Below are 21053 nucleotides of genomic sequence, written 5' to 3'. Positions count from 1 at the left end.
TTATATATTATTATATTTATCTAATTTTAAACATTTCTTTATAAACAAGGGGCAGTTTACAGTCCAGACATAATTTTCAACTGTTGATTCATGAGACTATTTAATAGCATCAGTTCAGTAACAGAAAACTGACATTCAGAGTGGGCAGTTTCCAACTTTTCCCTCCTTCTTGCTACTGTGTCACTCAACCCTCTTTTCGACCGGGGTGGAGCCCGTTCGGAGTTGGAGCCGGCGCCCGACTTGGCGCCGGTTTTTTGTGTTTCGACCACCGGAGCTGCGGCTCCGGGCTCCAAAAACTGGGGCCGTTTCGGGCACCAACTCGTTGCTGGGCCAGACTTGGCCAGAGTTGAGAGCCGAGCATGTCACGGGCAGAGGGCGGGGTGACATCTAAAAACATCTAAAAAGATAAACATAGATATGATCATCAACTTATTGCGCGTGTTTAACCGCTAAGTAATCAATGCAAGCGTAGTCGAAGCTAAGTAGCTAAGCTAACGCTAGCACGTTTACTGTTAAGTATCCAAACATCTTTGATAATTACCTTTCTTCTCAAACGTGATCGCCGGGCATTGGAACGGCGACGCCGATGGGTAACCCCTAACAGAAGGTTTTGCTGCTCAACGATGGCGAGACACACTAGCAAAGCCATGTACACCACTCCAATGAAGTCCTCCATTGTTGTTGTGTGGGTTTCCGTACAGCGTGAACGCTGTTGAACGGCTACGTACGCAGTACGTACACACGTTTTGTGGTGGCGCAATGACGCAGCTCCAACTTTGCTCCTTCCGAATGGAAACACAAACCCGTTCTGGGGCGGCACGAGATTTGAACCAAAAAAGCACTGGCTCTTAACTTTGAACCAACCTAGCACCTGGTGCTCTTTGGTCGAAAGCCCCTATTAGTCTTTATTTCTCTAACATTATAGTTTTGTCATCTGGTACTAAAATACTCCATTTAGGAACATCTTTACACACCATTAAACATCAGTGTTTTGATGAAGTAATTGTGAGTTAAACTCCATGAACTTGTCACAGCTTAGATGAAACGTGGAGCAGCAGCTCTGCAGAGGAAGTGTGTGGCTCTTAAAAGAGCCGTTGTGTTGCTGTTTGTGAGTGCAGCTTTACTTGGAGCTGGTGTACTTGGTGACGGCCTTGGTGCCCTCGGACACGGCGTGCTTGGCCAGCTCACCGGGCAGCAGCAGCCTGACGGCGGTCTGGATCTCCCTGGAGGTGATGGTGGAGCGCTTGTTGTAGAGAGCCAGGCGGGAGGCCTCGCCGGCGATCCGCTCGAAGATGTCGGTGACGAACGAGTTCATGATGCTCATGGCCTTGGAGGAGATGCCGGTGTCGGGATGGACCTGCTTCAGCACCTTGTACACGTAGATGGCGTAGCTCTGCTTCCTGGTTCTCTTCCTCTTCCTGCCGCTCTTGCTGGCTTTGGACGCCGCCTTCTTCGAGCCCTTCTTGGGCGCTGCCTTGGTTTGTTCCGGCATTCTGCTTTAACTTGGGTTCAAACTCTAACTTCCTGCTGGTCTCAACTCTTCTTATAGGCGGCTCATGCAAACCTCACTGCGCTGTTGCTCGACCATAATTGGCTGATCTGCGGTAGTGGAACTGCGCATGCGCCCTAGAAAGAAGCCGCCCTCAAACGGAAGCGTCTCTGATCAGACTCCTGCGCTGCTGAAGGATTTAACATCTAAACACTGAATAAAAACTGAAATAGTCACCATGAACAGGATTTGAAGAAGCGCTTCAACGTTTAACACAGTTCTTTAAATCACATTCATTTTAAACATGGATTTTTGTCAAAATTCGGATTAATAAATGTCGACAGAAGCTGCACACACAGAATGTGACTCCGTTTTAATGAGGCCGGAATCCGCGTGTGAAGGAGCCGGAGAGGAGCCGCTCAGTGCGGCCTGAGCTCAGCCGGACAGCCGCTGGAGAACCGCTCCGACTGTCGGTGCTCTGGTTCTGTTGTTGGAGGTTCAGGAGCTCCCAGACTGAAGCACATTTATCACCATGATTCCACACGAAGCCCGCTGCTCTTCTGATCCACATCTTTGTTGCAGGATGGAGAAAGGTCTCAGAAAGTTACTTCAGATTAGAAATACTCCATTACAGTGCTGCGTTCAAAGTCTGACGGTTCCGTTGTTCTGATCTCAGATTGTTCTTGTGAAACTCCAGAAGTGGGTTTACTGGACCAGACTATCCACAACTATTTGGGTTTTTATGATACCACTTGGTACTCAGATCTGGAAGTTCAGTTGAAATCATCTTTTTATTGCAGTTTGTTACTGTTGGGATTTATTTTTTAAGGTACTGCTAGCTGAACACTAAAACTGATATTATATATGAGTGTTATAATATTGATAATAACCATTTAATGTACAATGAATTCATGAGTTGTGTTGACCTTTAAAAGGGAAGATGGAGCTAAGCCCTAACTCAAAGCTGTGAAGGACACACACAGGTTAGGTTAGAAAGATACACCTGCTTAAAAAAAAGCTTTTTCTGCACGTACACATTATTAAAGATAGAGCTTTGGCCTTGATACACAAAACATTCCTGCCTTCTTATAATGTAGCAATTCATTTTACTGGAACTGCTAGCTCAAGGTTGTTTATAATGATCCCTGAGGAACACCTGCAACCCCCTACAAGATACCACTAATGGCTGCATCACATCTTAACTAACAATGGAATAATGCAAACTGGTAGAAAGCAGGAAAAAGTTTGCAGGAGGTTTTCTTACAGGGAGCGGCTCCAGGAGACTGGATGAATCATGTGCCAGACATATGGACATGTCTGTGCACCAACTAATGGGAGAACTGAGTCTAAACCATGGTCTATCCCCACCTTTAGCCAATCACATTTCAATATTTGAATTCTATGTTTGTGTTCTATAACCAATCACATTTCACCATGCTGTATAAAATGTTCTGTTCATATCAGACTTTATCTTTTTCTGGGAAGCTGTTCCAGACAGAAAAACGTCCTTGTACAAGATTCTTTTGAGACACTGATATTAGAAAATAAACAGCTTAATTGGAGAGAAGTAGTTTGTCTTCTATCTCAAAAAACAAAAACGTTCAACATGTCTCTGCTGCTCCTTCCATCAGGTTTTAATTAGACTCAGTCCATTTGTTTGTCTTTCACATTAAAAAGGTTGAATGTTGAAATAACGCGTCACAATCAGCCTGTAAAATGTGCTCTTATTGTGAAACTCTACCTGCTGCTTCCTCATAGGTGGAGTCCTGACTGGTTCCAGTAAACAGATCATCTGTCTGAGTGTCCAGGAGTGAACTGGAAACTTTCTTCTTCTTCTTCAGCGCTTTGAATAAAGTGTAAGTTTGCTTTGTTTGCTGCTTTAACTTCAGTAATGTTGCTGTTTGTTTCTGCTCTGTGATGTTTCTACATGTTTACTTCTTATTTCAGCACAAGCTCTGGATCACTGCTGTTTAAACATGGATCAATATGATTATTAGGTTATTGATTGACTGCAATCAGTCAATATTTATATTAGACTATTGATTAACTTCAGTTTGATCTGCTGCTGATGTTTCTTTGTTTCTTCAGAATATAAACTGCTTCATGTCTTTTTTTACTTCCAGTTTCTCGGTGAGTCTCTGCAGCTCCATGACTCCATCTGCTGGACTGATAGTAGAAGTGCAGCAGCTGATCTTTGCTCTTTGTGTCTCAGAGTGACGGCAGCCTGCAGACACAGAGGAGGATTTTCTCTCAGACCTGGTCCAGACAGCAGAGAGCTGCAGAGGGAAGAAGCTGAGGAAGTGGAACTTTGATTCTCTTTAAGATGGAAAATTATTCAACCTGAAGGAAATTCTTGTTCAGAAAACAAAACGACATGACAGTAAAGCTGAAGTTCCCTCCATGAGCTCAGATCCTGCTTGGTAGTCCAGACCTCAGAGCTGTTTTCATGCTTCAGCTTCCATTTGACATCAAGTCTCATAGAAATCAGCATCAGTTTGCTGCTGCTGCGTAGAAATCAGCTGATCAGTTTAATAATGTGCTGGTAGTAAAATTACATACAATATACATACATACAATACATACAAAGTAGCAGCTAACATGTAAACTGATTCATAGTTTCCTGCTATGGTGTATGGCTCTGGCATAAATATACTACATATATAGCTGGTGGTAAATTCAAAAATATGTAGACGAGCAAATCAAGTATAGTGAGGGTGATGCAGAGTAGATTGATGGAAATGGGCAGCTGGAAGCAGTGGGCTGGAGGAAGGTCAGCAGCAGCAGCATGCCACAGATGGAGATTAGGCCAGTTGGTGGGAGAACCACCACAGATCTGAAGCATCCAGCTCTGGGATCAGGGACACTCGGAGAAAGGACTCAGGGAGAAACAGAGTGAGTGTAATGCAATAATGGTATATATATATTAAATATAATGGTAGATAGAGAAGGGCTCAGTGCATCCAGAGAGGTCCTCCAGCAGCCTAGGCCTGTAGCAGCAGAACTAGGGGCAGAACTAAGGGACGTCCAAGAGGAAGACTCCAGCTGACCCCCTCAGGGTCCCCCAGTCAGTCCTAACTATAAGCTTAGTCAAAAAGGAAGGTTTTAAGCCTGGTCTTAAAATTAGAGAAAGTGTCTGCCTCCAGAACCCAAACTGGGAGCTGGTTCCACAGGAGAGGAGCTGATAACTGAAGGCTCTGCCTCACATTCTACTTTTAGAGATTCTAGGAACAACAAGTAAGGCTGCAGTCTGAGTCTTTGTCATCTGGTACTAAAATACTCCATTTAGGAACATCTTTACACACCATTAAACATCAGTGTTTTGATGAAGTAATTGTGAGTTAAACTCCATGAACTTGTCACAGCTTAGATGAAACGTGGAGCAGCAGCTCTGCAGAGGAAGTGTGTGGCTCTTAAAAGAGCCGTTGTGTTGCTGTTTGTGAGTGCAGCTTTACTTGGAGCTGGTGTACTTGGTGACGGCCTTGGTGCCCTCGGACACGGCGTGCTTGGCCAGCTCACCGGGCAGCAGCAGCCTGACGGCGGTCTGGATCTCCCTGGAGGTGATGGTGGAGCGCTTGTTGTAGAGAGCCAGGCGGGAGGCCTCGCCGGCGATCCGCTCGAAGATGTCGGTGACGAACGAGTTCATGATGCTCATGGCCTTGGAGGAGATGCCGGTGTCGGGATGGACCTGCTTCAGCACCTTGTACACGTAGATGGCGTAGCTCTGCTTCCTGGTTCTCTTCCTCTTCCTGCCGCTCTTGCTGGCTTTGGACGCCGCCTTCTTCGAGCCCTTCTTGGGCGCTGCCTTGGTTTGTTCCGGCATTCTGCTTTAACTTGGGTTCAAACTCTAACTTCCTGCTGGTCTCAACTCTTCTTATAGGCGGCTCATGCAAACCTCACTGCGCTGTTGCTCGACCATAATTGGCTGATCTGCGGTAGTGGAACTGCGCATGCGCCCTAGAAAGAAGCCGCCCTCAAACGGAAGCGTCTCTGATCAGACTCCTGCGCTGCTGAAGGATTTAACATCTAAACACTGAATAAAAACTGAAATAGTCACCATGAACAGGATTTGAAGAAGCGCTTCAACGTTTAACACAGTTCTTTAAATCACATTCATTTTAAACATGGATTTTATAAAAACTCGGAATCTGAGATATTGTCAGAGGCTGCACACAAACAATCTGACTCAGGTTGCCAAAGTACTGACAAACATGAATCAATAAACAAACAAAAACAATGAGATTAAGGATGAATGTATTTCTATTATGCCGCTGCCTGTGTGATGTGATTTGCTGACATCAATACAACAAAAATATTGATGCTGAAATTTGGGCTCAGGGAAACAAAATCCAAAAATAAATATGAAATAAATAAATAATTGAAAGTAAGTACAGAGATAAAAAGGTCCACACATACAGAGTTTTTCCAAAATGATTTACTGAGCCATGAAGATAATTATGTCTATTGAATAAGAAATTCCTAAAAATGAAATGAATCCACACCAACAGTCCTGTCCTGATTCCTTGAGTTGTGAATAATTAGTCCGACTGACAAACTTGTTCTGGTGGTTGAATTTCCACCTGGACTAAAGGTTTAATCCGCAGGACTTAGTAAATGAATCAGGATGAAATGAAGTATTACTGCAGAGGGCTTTAAAGTGTGCTGCTAGAATACATCCTCAGTGACAGAACCTGGAGTCATGGGGTGTTTGGGCTCTTCACACGTCCTCGACCAGACCACCCAACCAGGACTGATGGGTTCCCAGTCTGTGTCCAAGAAGCTTCTGTCCTCAGCTTGTCCTTTCTGATTCACAGCCATCTGGAGACTTTATCTGCTGCCTCTGAAGCTCCAGTGGTGGCTTTAGAAGCCTCCTGGATATTCATTAGTGCAGCTAATGTTAACATGGTGACTGGAGGCCTCAGCCGGGATCATTTCTCCTGAATCTCTGAGGGCAGATGGTGTCTGAGCGCTGCGAACACTCACACATTTACTAGCTGTTACTGGTATGGCAAAGGAAATGACTAAAGGGCAGATAAAAACAGCTGTCCCATGGACAGAGAACAACAGACGTAGGTAGTGTGGTCTGTGGAAACCTCCATCCATCCATCCATCCATCCATCCATCCATCCATCCATCCATCCATCCATCCATCCATTATCTATACACCGCTTAATCCTCACTAGGGTCATGGGGGGGCTGGAGTCTATCCCAGCTGACTCAGGTGAAGGCAGGGGACACCCTAGACAGGTCACCAGTCTGTCACAGGGCTACATACAGAGACAAACAATCACTCTCACATTCACACCTACGGGCAATTTAGAATGATCAATTAACCTCAGCATATTTTTGGACTGTGGGAGGAAGCCGGAGTACCCGGAGAAAACCCACGCATGCACAGGGAGAACATGCAAACTCCATGCAGAAAGATCCCGGGAAAGCCGGGACGCGAACCAGGGATCTTCTAGCTGCAAGGCGAAAGTGCTAACCACTACACCACTGTGCAGCCCCTGGGGAAACCTGTTTTTGTAAATATTCTAATATGTTGACATGTCAGATTAGCATGACCTATAGTCATTAAAATGTACACAAAAACAGGCTTGAAATATTTTACTTTCCATCTAATGAAAACAGAATATATTAAAATGTGCCATTTTATAAATCCAGTTAGTAAATTAATGAACTCTTCACAATGCTATTATTTATTGAGATGAACTAGTAGATTTTTAACCCACTTGAGATACAAATATCTTTTGGATCAGTTGGTTCTTTGCATTGAAATCCGTTTTGATGTTTTTGTTGCTTCTTCAGAAGACCTTTGGACCAGAAAAGTTCAACCCAGAAGCTCTGTGTCAACATCAGGTACAGCATTTTCAACCTTTAAGTAAATCCACCAGGTTAGAGGTTAATGCAGAACATGGTTTTTGTGTCAAACTGTAATTTACACACAGATTTAAGGTGTTCGTTTGTCTCCTCACCTCCTTATACTGATGGACAGTCAGGTTTTAAAGCTTCACAGGAAAACACATTCAATCATTGTCAGCATTCTCCTAAACAGTTCCTACACAGTGGGACGTTTGTTCAAACCTACACCCACAGTAATACCTCTCTTTATTTTGTTCTGTGGCAGATGGGATGGCCCTGTAAATTATAGCATGAAGTACACGATGGCCAGAACATTCAGCTCCAGAAGAATGGAAGTGTTTGGAAGGTGGTCGGCCCTCTGGAACATTCCAGGTGAATGCAGTGTTCCTGAAGCCACATTTATTCAGAAACAATAATGATGACTGCATGAAACTCAAAGGCTGTGTTTACATCTCCTGAAAGTCCCAAACACCTGCCGTCTTTCAGATCAATGAGGAGTTTGGGTTCACTGCACTTCCAGTAGAGCCAACGTTGACGTCCAGCTGGATGGGATGGACGGATGTTTGATCAGCTGCAGGTGAGAATTTCTACTCTGTAAATTGTTGAAATGTTCTAAGATGAATCTTAAAATCCAAAAAGTTGTCATCATGTCCTTGGGTGTATTTAAATTTGCTAACAGCACTCAGATGTTCAGTTCAGAGCTTTAAGATCCAGTCACACGTTACTTTGATCTATTTTAGCTTTGAAAAGAAAATTCTATGTAAATGTGACAGGGTTAAAAATTCATTTTTATTAATTATTATTTTCAATTCATGTTAGTTGTTATGTTGAGTATTTTGAATTTTATCTCAATGAGGTATTTTTATTTGCCATTATTTTATTGATTTTGTAAATGTGAATTGCTTTTCTGCACTCTGCTCTGTTTGTGCCTCCTGAGCTTCTGTAGCTCCTCTCGGGCTTCCGTAGCTTCTCCCGTATATCCCACACAGTAGTTGTTTACCTGCTGCAGATAAGTCGTGGGATAATTTGCTGCTGTGATGCCATGTTGTTTTCTTTTTAGATTTAGTGTTTTATGTTGTAGTCTTTGGTGTATATTATTTATCATCGTGCATTATTTTGATGTCGAGCTGTGTTGTGTTGTTTTAACTGTTAATAGAGGTTTTATGGATGTTTTTATGGTTACGCTTTTTGGCGCGAGTTGTCAGTAAAGGCGCGCGCCCTGTGCATATTCACGCAGCTCGGGTGTTCATTGTCCTTGTTTATATGTTTAGGAGCAGAGTGCAGAAGGAGAAGAACATTCAGCAGAAGAATTTATGTGTATTCATTTCTTCTGCAGAATAAAGGCTGAAGGAAATACAACTGGGCTGTCTTCTTTGATGTCCTGATCATACATGTACACGTCCGTTACATAAACAGTTAAGAGTTGTGCAGAAAATGCTTATGACGAATAAAGGTTGGACACAAATACAGATTTTATCAATTATGTCATAGTGATTCAGACTTTCAAAAGATGCAAAAGAATTTTCATTTAAAATCAATAACATTGAGTGCATGAATTCATCCAAATCAATTTCTTAAATATACAGAGAAATTTTACATTAAGTATGATCTGTTAGCTGTTTAAGTTAGTTAAACTTTTTGGGGGGGGCTTTTTCTTCAAGGCTATTCTCAAATTTGTAACACAGTAAAAGACATTTTTGAGTTTTCCTAAATAAAAACAGGAAGCTCATGTATTTACTACAAAGTGGTTAGAAAATGTCTCGTTTATTATTATTACTACTATTATTATTGAGTGGGATCTAAGCAACAGTTTTTACATCTACATTCATGCTGTTGCTTTATTTTTATCATTTCTTACCGTTACACCATAATTTAGACAAAATATCAAAAGGAAAATGAATTTTGAACTGCTGTGCTCATCTATGGATCAATGTAAAAGAATTAATAGTGAAGCTGAGTTTCTGTCCCATGTTTCCATGAAGTTTGGTTCCAATACAGGGATTACAGAGGTTCAGTGAATGAGTTCCTCCAGTGACTGTACGTCAGTAAGAATGAAGCCTTTTGACACAGATGAAACGTGGAGCAGCAGCTCTGCAGAGGAAGTGTGTGGCTCTTAAAAGAGCCGTTGTGTTGCTGTTTGTGAGTGCAGCTTTACTTGGAGCTGGTGTACTTGGTGACGGCCTTGGTGCCCTCGGACACGGCGTGCTTGGCCAGCTCACCGGGCAGCAGCAGCCTGACGGCGGTCTGGATCTCCCTGGAGGTGATGGTGGAGCGCTTGTTGTAGAGAGCCAGGCGGGAGGCCTCGCCGGCGATCCGCTCGAAGATGTCGGTGACGAACGAGTTCATGATGCTCATGGCCTTGGAGGAGATGCCGGTGTCGGGATGGACCTGCTTCAGCACCTTGTACACGTAGATGCCGTAGCTCTCCCTCCTGCTCCTTCTCCTCCTCTTGCCGGGCTTCCCAGCGCTCTTTGACGCCGCTTTCTTGGAGCCCTTCTTGGCCGCTGTCTTGGACTGTTCAGGCATTTTGATCCGTCACTGCAGTAACGACTGAAGCTGAAACCACAGAGCGACTCCTTTTATACGGGCCGCATGTAAATACAACTGCGCACTTCCCCGCCTGTGATTGGCTGAGCAGCTCCGCTGTTGGCGCGTAGATCAGCAGAAGCAGGAAGAAGACAGGAGACCTCTGACTTCAGCCTGGAGAATCTGGACCATAAATTACAGTTAATAAACGTGTCTCATTATTTATGTTATGGGGGGTTGGGGGCTGTTTTAGAACTCTAATACACATCCATAAAATCCCACTAAGTGATCATTTGACCATGAATAAAACACGTTTATTTTTATGTTTTGTAGAAGCAAGATCTAGAAGCTGCACTTTGTTTTCAATGTTATCTCCTCAGATTTATCTGGTAAATGTTCATGTCTTCTGTGGAATTTATTGAGTATGAGACTGAAATCATCGTTATTTCTTCTCAGGTTACAGTTAAACATTTCTTGAACCTTACAACACAGTGCTTGTTCTGGCAGTGTATTTATATTTATGTGGCAACCTGGAACAAGTATCTTCATGTCTTCCTGCATAAACAGCAGCATGGATTTGCTGTTTTATACAAATGTGATAAAATGTGTTGTATTAATATAAGAACGACTTATTAAAAGAATAAAATAAAAAAAACAGATATCTGAAGAAAGGTATAAATTCAGCATAAATAGAGTCCAGTGACAATCTGAGGGCACAAAGTTAGACTTTCTGTCTCAACTGAGGACCTAAGAGAGGACAGTTGTAGACAGTTATTCTGTACAAGGTATCAGTTAAAGATTCCCCGAGTGACTCAACACAAACAGCTTATGAGTCACCCTAATGTGGTACATGACATATAAACTGCACAAAGCTAATTTTTTATCTTCTGCAGATAATTTATATGTCTTAGCGGACTTGAAATATTAACCTTAATGATTAGAGCTCCTTTAACTCTCTCCATGTGACCAGAGATAATATTACTGTGACTCTGTAAGTCAGATGGGCAGTTCCTAAGCTAGCAGGCCTGTCAACCAGGAAAAGGCTTCACATGTTTAACAGCATTTCTGAGTATTCACACGTGCTCTTTTCAATACCACAGGACAAAGAAGTGGATGTTCACTTTTGTCTGGCTAAGATGAAGGAGTTTTGAGACCACTGAGCAAGAGAGAAGCTGACAGAGCAACTCTATGAGGTCCCTGAACGCACCGCGCGCTACCACCAACTGCACTATACTATTATTATACACACACACCAGGTTCAAGACCACGAAAAACCGAGGTTTGTCAGCGATTTTCCTAAATAATATTGCATTTTTACGAGGCTTGTGCACCCCAGGTTTGTTTCTTCAGTAAAGACATTTATTGTAGCTACATGTGCGACTCAACGGCTGCATTTCTGCATAATAAGATGGTTTTTATAGCCATAAATTAGTTATTATGGGGTGGATTGATTCAGACTACTGAAGGCCTGGGTGTGAAATGCACAACCCCACTGGTTTTCATTATTTTCTACATTGTAGATTAATACTGAAGACATTAAAACTACGAAAGAACACCTTCGGAATTATGCAGTAAACAAAAATGTTAAACCAGAATGTTTTATATTTTATTCTTTGAAATCGCCTGTTTTGCTTTGACAGCTTTACACACTAATCTTCTCAGTCTTTAACACCTTGTTGGGAAAAAAATGAATAGAAATACTACATTCTATAACTAAAACTCACATCCTTTACCTCCCTTTCCTCTGCCAGACATCCTGATCCAGATTCTTTCAATGCTCAGAGTTCAATGACAGACTGAGAAGCACAAAGTCAGACTTTATGTCTCAACTGAGGACGTAAGAGAGGACAGGTGGAGACAGTCATCACTAACGTTCTTGTAATTGTTACTATGTAAAGGGACCTTATCACTCTTACATCAAGGTAATTTCACTAGAACACCACTACAATGAACCAACACACACTGTTTCAATCACCTTCATTTACTACACCAGAAACTGCACCAAACTACTTTTTTTGCGTCCTGCAAATGACTGCGGTTTGTTTTAGCGGAGTTAATAGTAACTTTAAGTCATTATGAGACAGATGCTCAGTGAGAGTGTGTGGCTCTGAAAAGAGCCGTTGGTTTATTTCCAGGACGTGGATCCTTTACTTGGCCTTGGCGATCTTCTCGCTCTTCTTGGGCAGCAGCACCGCCTGGATGTTGGGCAGCACGCCGCCCTGAGCGATAGTCACTCCGCCCAGCAGCTTGTTGAGCTCCTCGTCGTTGCGGACAGCCAGCTGCAGGTGACGGGGGATGATGCGGGTCTTCTTGTTGTCTCTGGCGGCGTTTCCAGCCAGCTCCAGGATCTCAGCGGTCAGGTACTCCAGCACCGCCGCCAGGTAGACGGGGGCTCCGGCACCCACACGCTCCGCATAGTGGCCCTTCCTCAGCAGCCTGTGGACACGACCCACCGGGAACTGGAGTCCTGCCCGGGAGGAGCGAGTCTTGGGCTTCGCTTTGGCTTTACCGCCGCCGATACCTTTTCCACGTCCAGACATGCTGCAGCCACAAAGCTTCTTACCGACAAAACAAACGGATGCGTCTCCTGCTCAGCAAACTGCAGCTTTATAGAGCAACACGGCTGCTCTCTGATTGGTCAGAGTCAGCGTTCATGTGATCGTCCAATCAGAGGAGAGCTCCTGAAATACGATTCAATGGAGTGTCTGTTATTGAACTAACATGAAAACAAAGACCAGATTCAGCCTGAACTAAACAACAAACTACACTAGACTAGATTCAGCTTTACTCTCATTGAACACAGTACAAGTAGTGAGACACTGAAATGTAGTTTAGCATCAAATCAGAAGTGAAGAAGCAGCAGTAAAGTGCATTATATACACAATAAACAGTCTGGACAGAGTGCAATGAACACAGGAAGGACATGAATATATAGATGTGGATAAAAATAGAAACATATTGGATGTAAATGCACAGATAAATAGTGCTATAAACAGTGTAAACAGCATTAATGCAGTGAGAAATATGGAGAATATCCACAGGATGCACAACAACAATGTAGACAGTGGAAATGGGATGAGATGGCAGATACATGCAGTTTATACACAGAATGAAGTTCAGGGTCAACATGGCTGATGGTGGAAGGTAAGGATTAAAATAAATACACAAAGATTCACATTTAATTCAGAGTACCACATCTCTGTTATCACACTAGAAGAGTGAAAAACTGTTGCATGGTGTTGTAGCATAGAAAGAACAGAAGAATAAACGCTGAAAACCCCCAAAAAGACACTACACTGTCATAATGTTATGAATACTAGGTCACACACACACAGTTATCTTTGAGTTTTAGGTACAGACTTCAAAATCCCCCAGATGTCAGTCCAATCCAGCATGTGTAGGATGTGCTGGACAGACAAGTTTGATCCATGGAGGCTCCACCTCACAACTTCCAGGACAATTTAGCATTTCACAGCCAAACCACTCAATGAGTAGAAGAGGTTTAGTGGAAAACAAGTCTGATGTTAACTGGAGTTAAAGTACCCACATTCCAGCTGTGGAAACAGCTGTACTGATGCATAATTTGTCCTGTATAAATTCCTACACATCTCTGACAGTAGATAAAGCCTTGTTATTATTCTTATTATTGTGCTATTATGCTCCTCAGGTCAACATGTGTGGCTCTTAAAAGAGTCGTGGTGTTTGGGCTAAAGTGCGTGTTCTGAGTCTAAGCTCTCTCTCCACGGATGCGGTGGGCCAGCTGGATGTCTTTGGGCATGATGGTGACCCTCTTGGCGTGGATGGCGCACAGGTTGGTGTCCTCGAAGAGTCCGACCAGGTAAGCCTCGCTGGCCTCCTGCAGAGCCATGACGGCGGAGCTCTGGAAGCGCAGGTCGGTCTTGAAGTCCTGAGGATCTCTCTGACGAGGCGCTGGAAGGGCAGCTTACGGATCAGCAGCTCCGTGGATTTCTGGTAGCGGCGGATCTCCCGCAGAGCCACGGTACCGGGCCGGTAACGGTGAGGCTTCTTGACGCCGCCGGTGGCCGGGGCGCTCTTCCGGGCGGCCTTGGTGGCCAGCTGCTTCCTGGGAGCTTTTCCTCCGGTGGATTTCCGGGCGGTCTGCTTGGTTCTGGCCATCCTGCTTCCTCTGTCTTCACTGGTCCGACGGTAAAATAAAAGTGGAGGCTGAGCGGCAACAGCAGCGGGGCAACGGCGGAGAGCGCTGATTGGTCCACAGCGGAGAGCGCTGATTGGTCCACAGCGGAGAGCGCTGATTGGTCCACAGCGGTGTCGCGCGCTACCTGACTTTGAATTTCTTCAACTGTTGCTTTTTTACCGCCCAACTTCCTGCTGCTGAAACGTGTTTTGTAGAAGAACAAGCAGAATTGCAGTGAAGAAATAGTTCCACATAAAACATTACACAATAGACCAGCACATCAGATGCTTGGAGCTGTGAATTAATTTATCACAATTTAGCTTCAGATATTCAAAAACAGAAAACAAGATTACAAAGTGAGAATGAATCAACAAGTAAAAGCAGCTTCAGAATCATGATTTATTGACTACAGGATTATGAACCAGGACTGAGCTTTCTGGAGGATCGTAGTTTAGGTCAGGAGAGTCAAAGTCATTTTAGTTCAGGTTCCACATTCAGGCCAGTTTGATCCCAGATGGACTGGACTAGTAAAATCACAGCATAATAACCTATAAATATATTGCATTTTACTTTTACAAAAAGGATAAAAAAAAAACAAAACCTAGACAAAATGTTCCAAAAATGAGACACAACGACAAAAGCGAGAAACAAAATGACAAATTATGAGACAAACAACACCAAACAAAACAAAAAGAGACAAAAAAAATGAGACAAACGACACAAAACTAAACAAAACAACACAAAAAATTGGACAAAGAAGTTACAAAGTGACAAAAAAAATGGACAAACGCCACAAAACAAAAAATGACAAAAATGAGAAACAAAACGACAAAAATGACACAAAACAATGAATAAAGCAAAACACAAAATGACAAAAATGAGACAAGAAACACGAGCGAGACAAAAAGACACAAAATGACAAAAATATGAGACAAAGGACAAAAGTCAGACAAAAAAAGACAAAAAAAAACCAAAATATTCGACAAAATATTATAAAAATGAGACACAAAACAACAAAAGAACAATGAACAATCTAATATTTTACTTTCTGATCCAAACAACTTGTCATGGTCTAGAAATGATTTTAAATTTATAGTTTTACTAATTTACAGTCTGCAGTTAATGTCTTCTCTGGAATTTTTACACTTTGAGGGCCGGATTGGACCCTCTGGAGCAGACCTGGGCATCCTCCGGCCCGCGGGCCACATCCGGCCCGCCGGATGACCCTGACTGGCGCGTATGAGGTCACTGGAAAATATTAAAAGTCAGTGCAAATATATATCAGCACAATGTATGCAAGCGATACGCCTGCACTGCTTTTACTTTGAAAGATCTGCTAAGTTACCGTTTTTTTTCGTACAAACATTTGACTGAAGCAGAGCGGGAGAAAGTTTGCTGCTAAACTGCTAATGCAGCAAGGATTTTTTACCAAAGCTCACACATAAAGGGATGTCAGTAAGCCATTCTCTGATGGAGAGTTTATAAAAGAATGTCTGGTGGACTCTGCAGCGTTTATATGCCCGGAGAAGAAAGGAGCGTTCGTTAATGTGGCCCTTTGGAGGCGAACCGTAACGAGGCGGGTGGAGAGCAGCGCCGAAAATCTGGAGCTTCAGCTGCACAACAAAGTGGACGATTTTGACGTTTTCTCCTTGGCTCTGGACGAGAGCTGTGATGTCCGTGACACAGCCCAGTTACTCATCTTTGTACGTGGACTAACAAAAACCTTTCAGATGACGGAGGAGCTGGCAGCTGTGCAGCAAATGAAGGGAACCACGACAGTTTACTGAGGTAAATACATGCATGAACAAGCTGGGAATAAAATGGGAGAATTTGGTTGGTGTTACAACTGATGACTGTCCAAATTTGACAGGGAAAAATGTTGGACTTTTGAAACGGATGCAAGATAAAGTGACTGAAATAAACCCAGAACAGAGACTGATATTTTTGCATTGTATTATACATCAGGAAGTTCTGTGTAAGTCAGTGCTAAAAATCAACCATGTGACTGATGTTGTAGCTAAAGTAGTTAACTTCATCAGGGCAAGAGCATTGAATTACAGACAGTTTGTTGTCTTTGTGGAGGAGATGATAGTGAACATGGTAACCTTGGTTACCAGACAGCTGTCAGATGGATCAGCCTGGACAAGGTGCTTAAACGAGTTTGGGATCTGAGAGCAGAGATTCAAGAGTTTAGTGAGAAGGAAGGCAGGACATCACTGAGCTCTCAGATGCAGACTGGATGGTAGACCTTGCTTTTGCTGTTGATGTGACTGCACTAATGAATGGATTAAATACCAAGCTGCAAGGCAAAGGCCTCTTTGCACATGAAATGTACAGCCTGGTGACTGCTTTAATGAGAAAGCTCAAGTTTCTCTCAAGCCAACATTCTCATCCACATGTCCACACTGACGGAAGTCACACCACCAAAAATATCACAACTCAACAACAACTCAATAGGCAGCAATCATAGTTTAAATGAAAAAACAAAATCTTTCATTCAATAGTTGTGTTCTGTGTTCCACATATTCGTTGTATCATTGTAATGTTTCATTTACTGTTTTTATTGAGATATATATTGAGCAGAGCTTTTAAATATACTGGTCCGGCCCTTAACAACCGTCAAAGTTTCTCATGTGGCCCCGTATGAAAATTAATTGCCCACCCCTGGTCTGGAGGATCGGACCCTCTGGAGGACCGGATCGGACCCTCTGGAGGACCGCTTTTGGCCCGCGGGCCGAATGTTGGACACCCCTGGTTTAGGTTGTTTATCTGTCTTTTTGTTTATTTATCTTTTAATATGATCAGATATTGTTGCACGTTCATGTAAATAAATATTCCAAGAAGACATATACCTTCAACCTACATCCTTTACAGCACCTGCACTTAAATTCTTCAGAGCTTCTCCTTCTGCATTTGTCCAGTTATATTTTACTTCATGTTCAAAATAACTGTCTGTTCTCTGGTTCTGATGCAGGAACTTCTGTTTAAGCGGTTTCTCTGAAGGGTCCAGCAGCAGATGACGTTGTGACGTAAACTAACCAGACGGTGGCACTCAAACACTAAAACTCTGCATGAACAAAAACAAACAAACACTTAAATGAACACTAAAAAAAGAATTTATCTCCTAGAAAAGGTTGTGAAATCATAATTGAGAGGGATTGTTGTCTAAAGAGTGATTTTAATCTTCCTTTATTAGTGCAGGACATTCATGCTGTTGTGATTTTGGGATTCTTTACAACCAATTATGTGGAAAATGTCATCAGATTTAGTTTCAGAAGACGTGCAAGAAGATTTATAAAGGATTTCTATGAATAGGTGCGATTGGACCGAACAGTATAAAGTTGTTTTATAGTTTTATTCTGATGCTGTTAAAAAGACTCACAACAAACTGATCTGGATTTGAAGTGGAATTAATTCTGGTTTTACCATAAACTACCGTTCAGAAGTTTGGAGTCACTTAGAAATGTCCTTATTGTTGAAAGCAAAGCAGTTTGTTTCAGTGAAGATAACATTAAATGAATGATAAATCCAGTGTAGACATTGTTAATGTGGTAAATGACTATTGTAGCTGGAAGCGACTGATTTTTAATGGAATATCTCCATACAGCATTTAAGGATCACACATCCATGTCATCCTGCGGGTCAAAATTGACCCGTTTTAAAGTTCCCACACTGAAACTTCTGATGTCCATATTTTCAACATTTTTGGGAAATTTTTGAACATTTTTTGGTGGAAAAAAAGAAATGTTAAAAATATTTCTTAAGAACATTCACATAAAAATCAACCAAAATCCAGCAAAATTCGCTGGATTTTGGTTGATTTTTATGTGAATGTTCTTAAAGAAAATATTAGAAGTTTTACTGATATATATGGAATCATTTTAGATATTTTTAGGAGTTTGTTGGAAAATTTTTACTCATTTTTTAAAAAATTATTTACAGGAATTTTCATGCCAAATTTGGGGGATTTTCTTTTTTGAATAAAACTTTTAAGGGAAACTTTTAAGGAATTATTGGAATTTTCTTCCTGAAGGTTTGACAAGTTTTCAGAAATTTGGGGGATTTTTTTTTTTTTGCTGATTTTTGTGATTTTTTTCAGACTTGAAAACAATATTTTTTGATGCCCATAAATGAAGACAACAGGAGGGTTGAATAACACTTGAAATATCTATTTACCCTTTTTAATTTTTAATAATACCTCTGACTTTTCACATTTGTTTTTCCCACTTTAACCATTATTGTCAGTATTTATTGTTGTTTACAGAATGTATTTCCTCATATATGAAAAATATTTTTCCTTTTTTTGAACTTTATTATTCCACTCAGGAAAATGGTGGTCGAGTCAGAGGAGAAAAATAACGGGAGAAATAAAACCGATAAATGGTTCAGACACCAGACAAAATGAATAAATAAAAGATTCCCTTCAACTTGTTTGATTTATTTTATTATTAATGTGATTATTGATCAGTTTTAGTAAAAATTACTTCTACATTTTATTTATGAATGTGTAAACAACATTTTTTTTGTTGACCAAACCTGCTGCAGCTTCACGTGAAACTCTAAAGGCTCTTATTGTGAAGGGTTCGATAGAGCAGGGAGGAGGTCGGGGTGGATTGGCGGGTCAGTAAAACACCAGATTTTATCAACAGAAACCCGTTTGAGTCTTGTTTCAGATTGATAATCACTTTATTTTTTCCTAATCTTTACTGTAAAATGCCACCAGTAGGAGGCGCTGATCTAGACCTCAGATAAAGTCGAAGTTAATCAGGTTTGAGGCTGAAATTTCTCTAAACTTATCCATATAATGACTTCTAACAGTTATTAGATGTTTGTTGTTTAGATTTTCCTTTTTGTTGTTGTTGTCCTCGTGATTTTGTGTTAATATTGTATTTTTAAATCAAAATGTGATTTAAAACAGGAAACAGGTGGAAGTTAGCCGTTAGCAACACACGCTATCACCCATGATGGTCAGTATGCCACAAGAAAGTAAATGGACACATTTGGGAGTGATAAAGCTTATGGTCTTTACATTTAGAGGCACTGGAATCCCAATAAATGAATGAATGAATGAATGAATGTTTGAATGAATGAATGAATGAATGAGGCTCTATAGGGAGGAGGTCGGGGTTGATGGAGGGCGTTCTCTTGGTTCGGTCAGATATTTTAATAAACAAAAACACATTTTCTAAATATACGTGAATGTTTTTTCTAAAATGATGAATGAAATGATGAATATTTTCAGTCTGATGGTTAATCATCTGTGGCCTGGATTCTTTTTCCTTCTAAAAATAGTTTAATTTAACACGAACCGAAAAAGGTTTTGACAATAAAATATAGATTTGTTTTTAATCTTCAATTGAACGTGATCCACATTCTAATTTCTGATAATTATTACATGTTTGTTTTTGCTTTGCAGTTGCTTATATTTTCCTTTTTGTTGTTGTTTCTTAATGATTTAGGGATTAAATTGATTAAATGTTGACTTTTAAGTCCATATTGACTCAGTTTGGGTTTGATAAAAACTGTCTAAATTCTGATTTCAGCTGCTTCAATGTCAATATTTTCTGGGGTTTTCCTCTCTGACAGTAGACTGAAGATCTTTGGACTAAACCAGACGTCTGAGGAAACTCTGATCCACATTTTTTATAATTTTAGGAACAAACAGCTGAAAGATTTGTCCAGAAAACATTCAACGGTGGAAATAATCAGGAGACCGACGGCAGTTTGACGTCCAACTTTTTGGGATTTCAAACTCGTCTCGTTTTTTTTTTTTCATGCAAACAGAGTCGAGGTGAGCGTCGAGGCCGTAAAAGGCTCCAGTGTTTACAAGCTGCCAGCCGCCATCATCAAACTTTCCATAAAGGGGAGTTTTATGAGGGGCTGGTTAATGCGTCACAAGCTGGACGCCGTCCTCAGGAGGAAACTAAGATCTGAACTCAGACAAAAACCAGGAAATCAATCACTGAGAGCTTACTGCTAAATTAATCAAGTTTTTCTTCGTCTTTTTTGCCTTCAGTTCATTTTCTTTTCATTAATACGTTTTAACTTGCATCTGTCGTCTTTATTATTATTATTATTTTTTTAATTATTATTATTATTATTATTAATCAAAAATATAATAATAATCCTGAATAAAATTCCAGGAAAGAAGAACATTTATTTTGGTTTCACTGGACAAAATAATATGAGTCATTATTATGATTAAACTCTGGTCAAATGTTTTTTATATTTATATTTTATTCTGATGTGCGTTAAACAAAACTATCACTAGTGACTGTTATAAACCACGGTTTATCCATCCATCCATCCATCCATTATCTATACACCACTTAATCCTCACTAGGGTCATGGGGGGCTGGAGTCTATCCCAGCTGACTCAGGTGAAGGCAGGGGACACCCTAGACAGGTCACCAGTCTGTCACAGGGCTACATACAGAGACAAACAATCACTCTCACATTCACACCTACGGGCAATTTAGAATGATCAATTAACCTCAGCATATTTTTGGACTGTGGGAGGAAGCCGGAGTACCCGGAGAAAACCCACGCATGCACAGGGAGAACATGCAAACTCCATGCAGAAAGATCCTGGGAAAGCCGGGACGTGAACCAGGGATCTTCTAGCTGCAAGGTGAAAGTGCTAACCACTACACCACTATGCAGCCCACCATGGTTTATATGAAACAAATAAAATATAGATAGATACGTTAATAATCCTTTACAGGAAATGACAGACAAAACTTCACACATTTCCTCAAATAACTTACATGCTTAATAAGTTTTTTTAAAAGAAAAAAATTAAGAAAAAGAAAACAAGCAAGAAAAAAGAAAGAAAAAGAAAAGAAAGAACAAAGAAAAAGAAAGAAATTAAACCAAAACAAAAAGAAAAAAAAGAAACAATTAAAAGAAAAAAGAGAAGAAAAAAGAAAACAGAAGAAAAATAAAGAAAAAAGAAGAGAAACAAAAAAGAAAAACAAAAATGAAAAAATGAAAACAGAAAAATAAAAGAAAATCACATTAAAA

The 21053-nt window shown here is 41.2% G+C and overlaps 4 protein-coding genes and 1 pseudogene across 5 annotated transcripts; all 5 read right to left on the bottom strand.

The window, feature by feature from the left end:
* Nucleotides 1-83: 83 nt before the first annotated feature.
* Nucleotides 84-1537, bottom strand: LOC111580800 (histone H2B 1/2-like). The gene has a single exon (XM_023288701.3). It carries the CDS (start codon nucleotides 1490-1492, stop codon nucleotides 1121-1123), a length of 372 nt encoding a protein of 123 aa, XP_023144469.1. The 5' UTR covers nucleotides 1493-1537; the 3' UTR covers nucleotides 84-1120.
* Nucleotides 1538-3544: 2007 nt separating this feature from the next.
* Nucleotides 3545-5355, bottom strand: LOC129350545 (histone H2B 1/2-like). Of its 2 annotated transcripts, none has more exons than XM_055017417.1 (2): nucleotides 4942-5354; nucleotides 3545-3713 (listed from the first exon to the last, which is right to left on the bottom strand). In XM_055017417.1, exons 1-2 carry the CDS (start codon nucleotides 5307-5309, stop codon nucleotides 3698-3700), a joined length of 384 nt encoding a protein of 127 aa, XP_054873392.1. In that variant the 5' UTR covers nucleotides 5310-5354; the 3' UTR covers nucleotides 3545-3697. The 2 variants fall into 2 exon arrangements, with proteins under 2 accessions (XP_054873392.1, XP_054873391.1); XM_055017416.1 differs by lacking the exon at nucleotides 3545-3713 and adding an exon at nucleotides 3995-4352 and having other exon boundaries at nucleotides 4942-5355.
* Nucleotides 5356-9093: 3738 nt separating this feature from the next.
* On the bottom strand, nucleotides 9094-10040 carry LOC111586235 (histone H2B-like). The gene has a single exon (XM_023295933.3). It carries the CDS (start codon nucleotides 9872-9874, stop codon nucleotides 9500-9502), a length of 375 nt encoding a protein of 124 aa, XP_023151701.1. The 5' UTR covers nucleotides 9875-10040; the 3' UTR covers nucleotides 9094-9499.
* Nucleotides 10041-10849: 809 nt separating this feature from the next.
* LOC111586233 (histone H2A-like) lies at nucleotides 10850-12568 on the bottom strand. The gene has a single exon (XM_023295931.3). It carries the CDS (start codon nucleotides 12412-12414, stop codon nucleotides 12022-12024), a length of 393 nt encoding a protein of 130 aa, XP_023151699.1. The 5' UTR covers nucleotides 12415-12568; the 3' UTR covers nucleotides 10850-12021.
* A 467-nt stretch (nucleotides 12569-13035) lies between these two features.
* On the bottom strand, nucleotides 13036-14044 carry LOC111586234 (histone H3-like; annotated as a pseudogene).
* Nucleotides 14045-21053: the final 7009 nt, after the last annotated feature.

This window comes from Amphiprion ocellaris, chromosome 14, assembly GCF_022539595.1.
Source record: "Amphiprion ocellaris isolate individual 3 ecotype Okinawa chromosome 14, ASM2253959v1, whole genome shotgun sequence".
NCBI lineage: Eukaryota > Metazoa > Chordata > Actinopteri > Pomacentridae > Amphiprion > Amphiprion ocellaris.
This window is presented reverse-complemented; position numbering and strand designations above follow the sequence as displayed.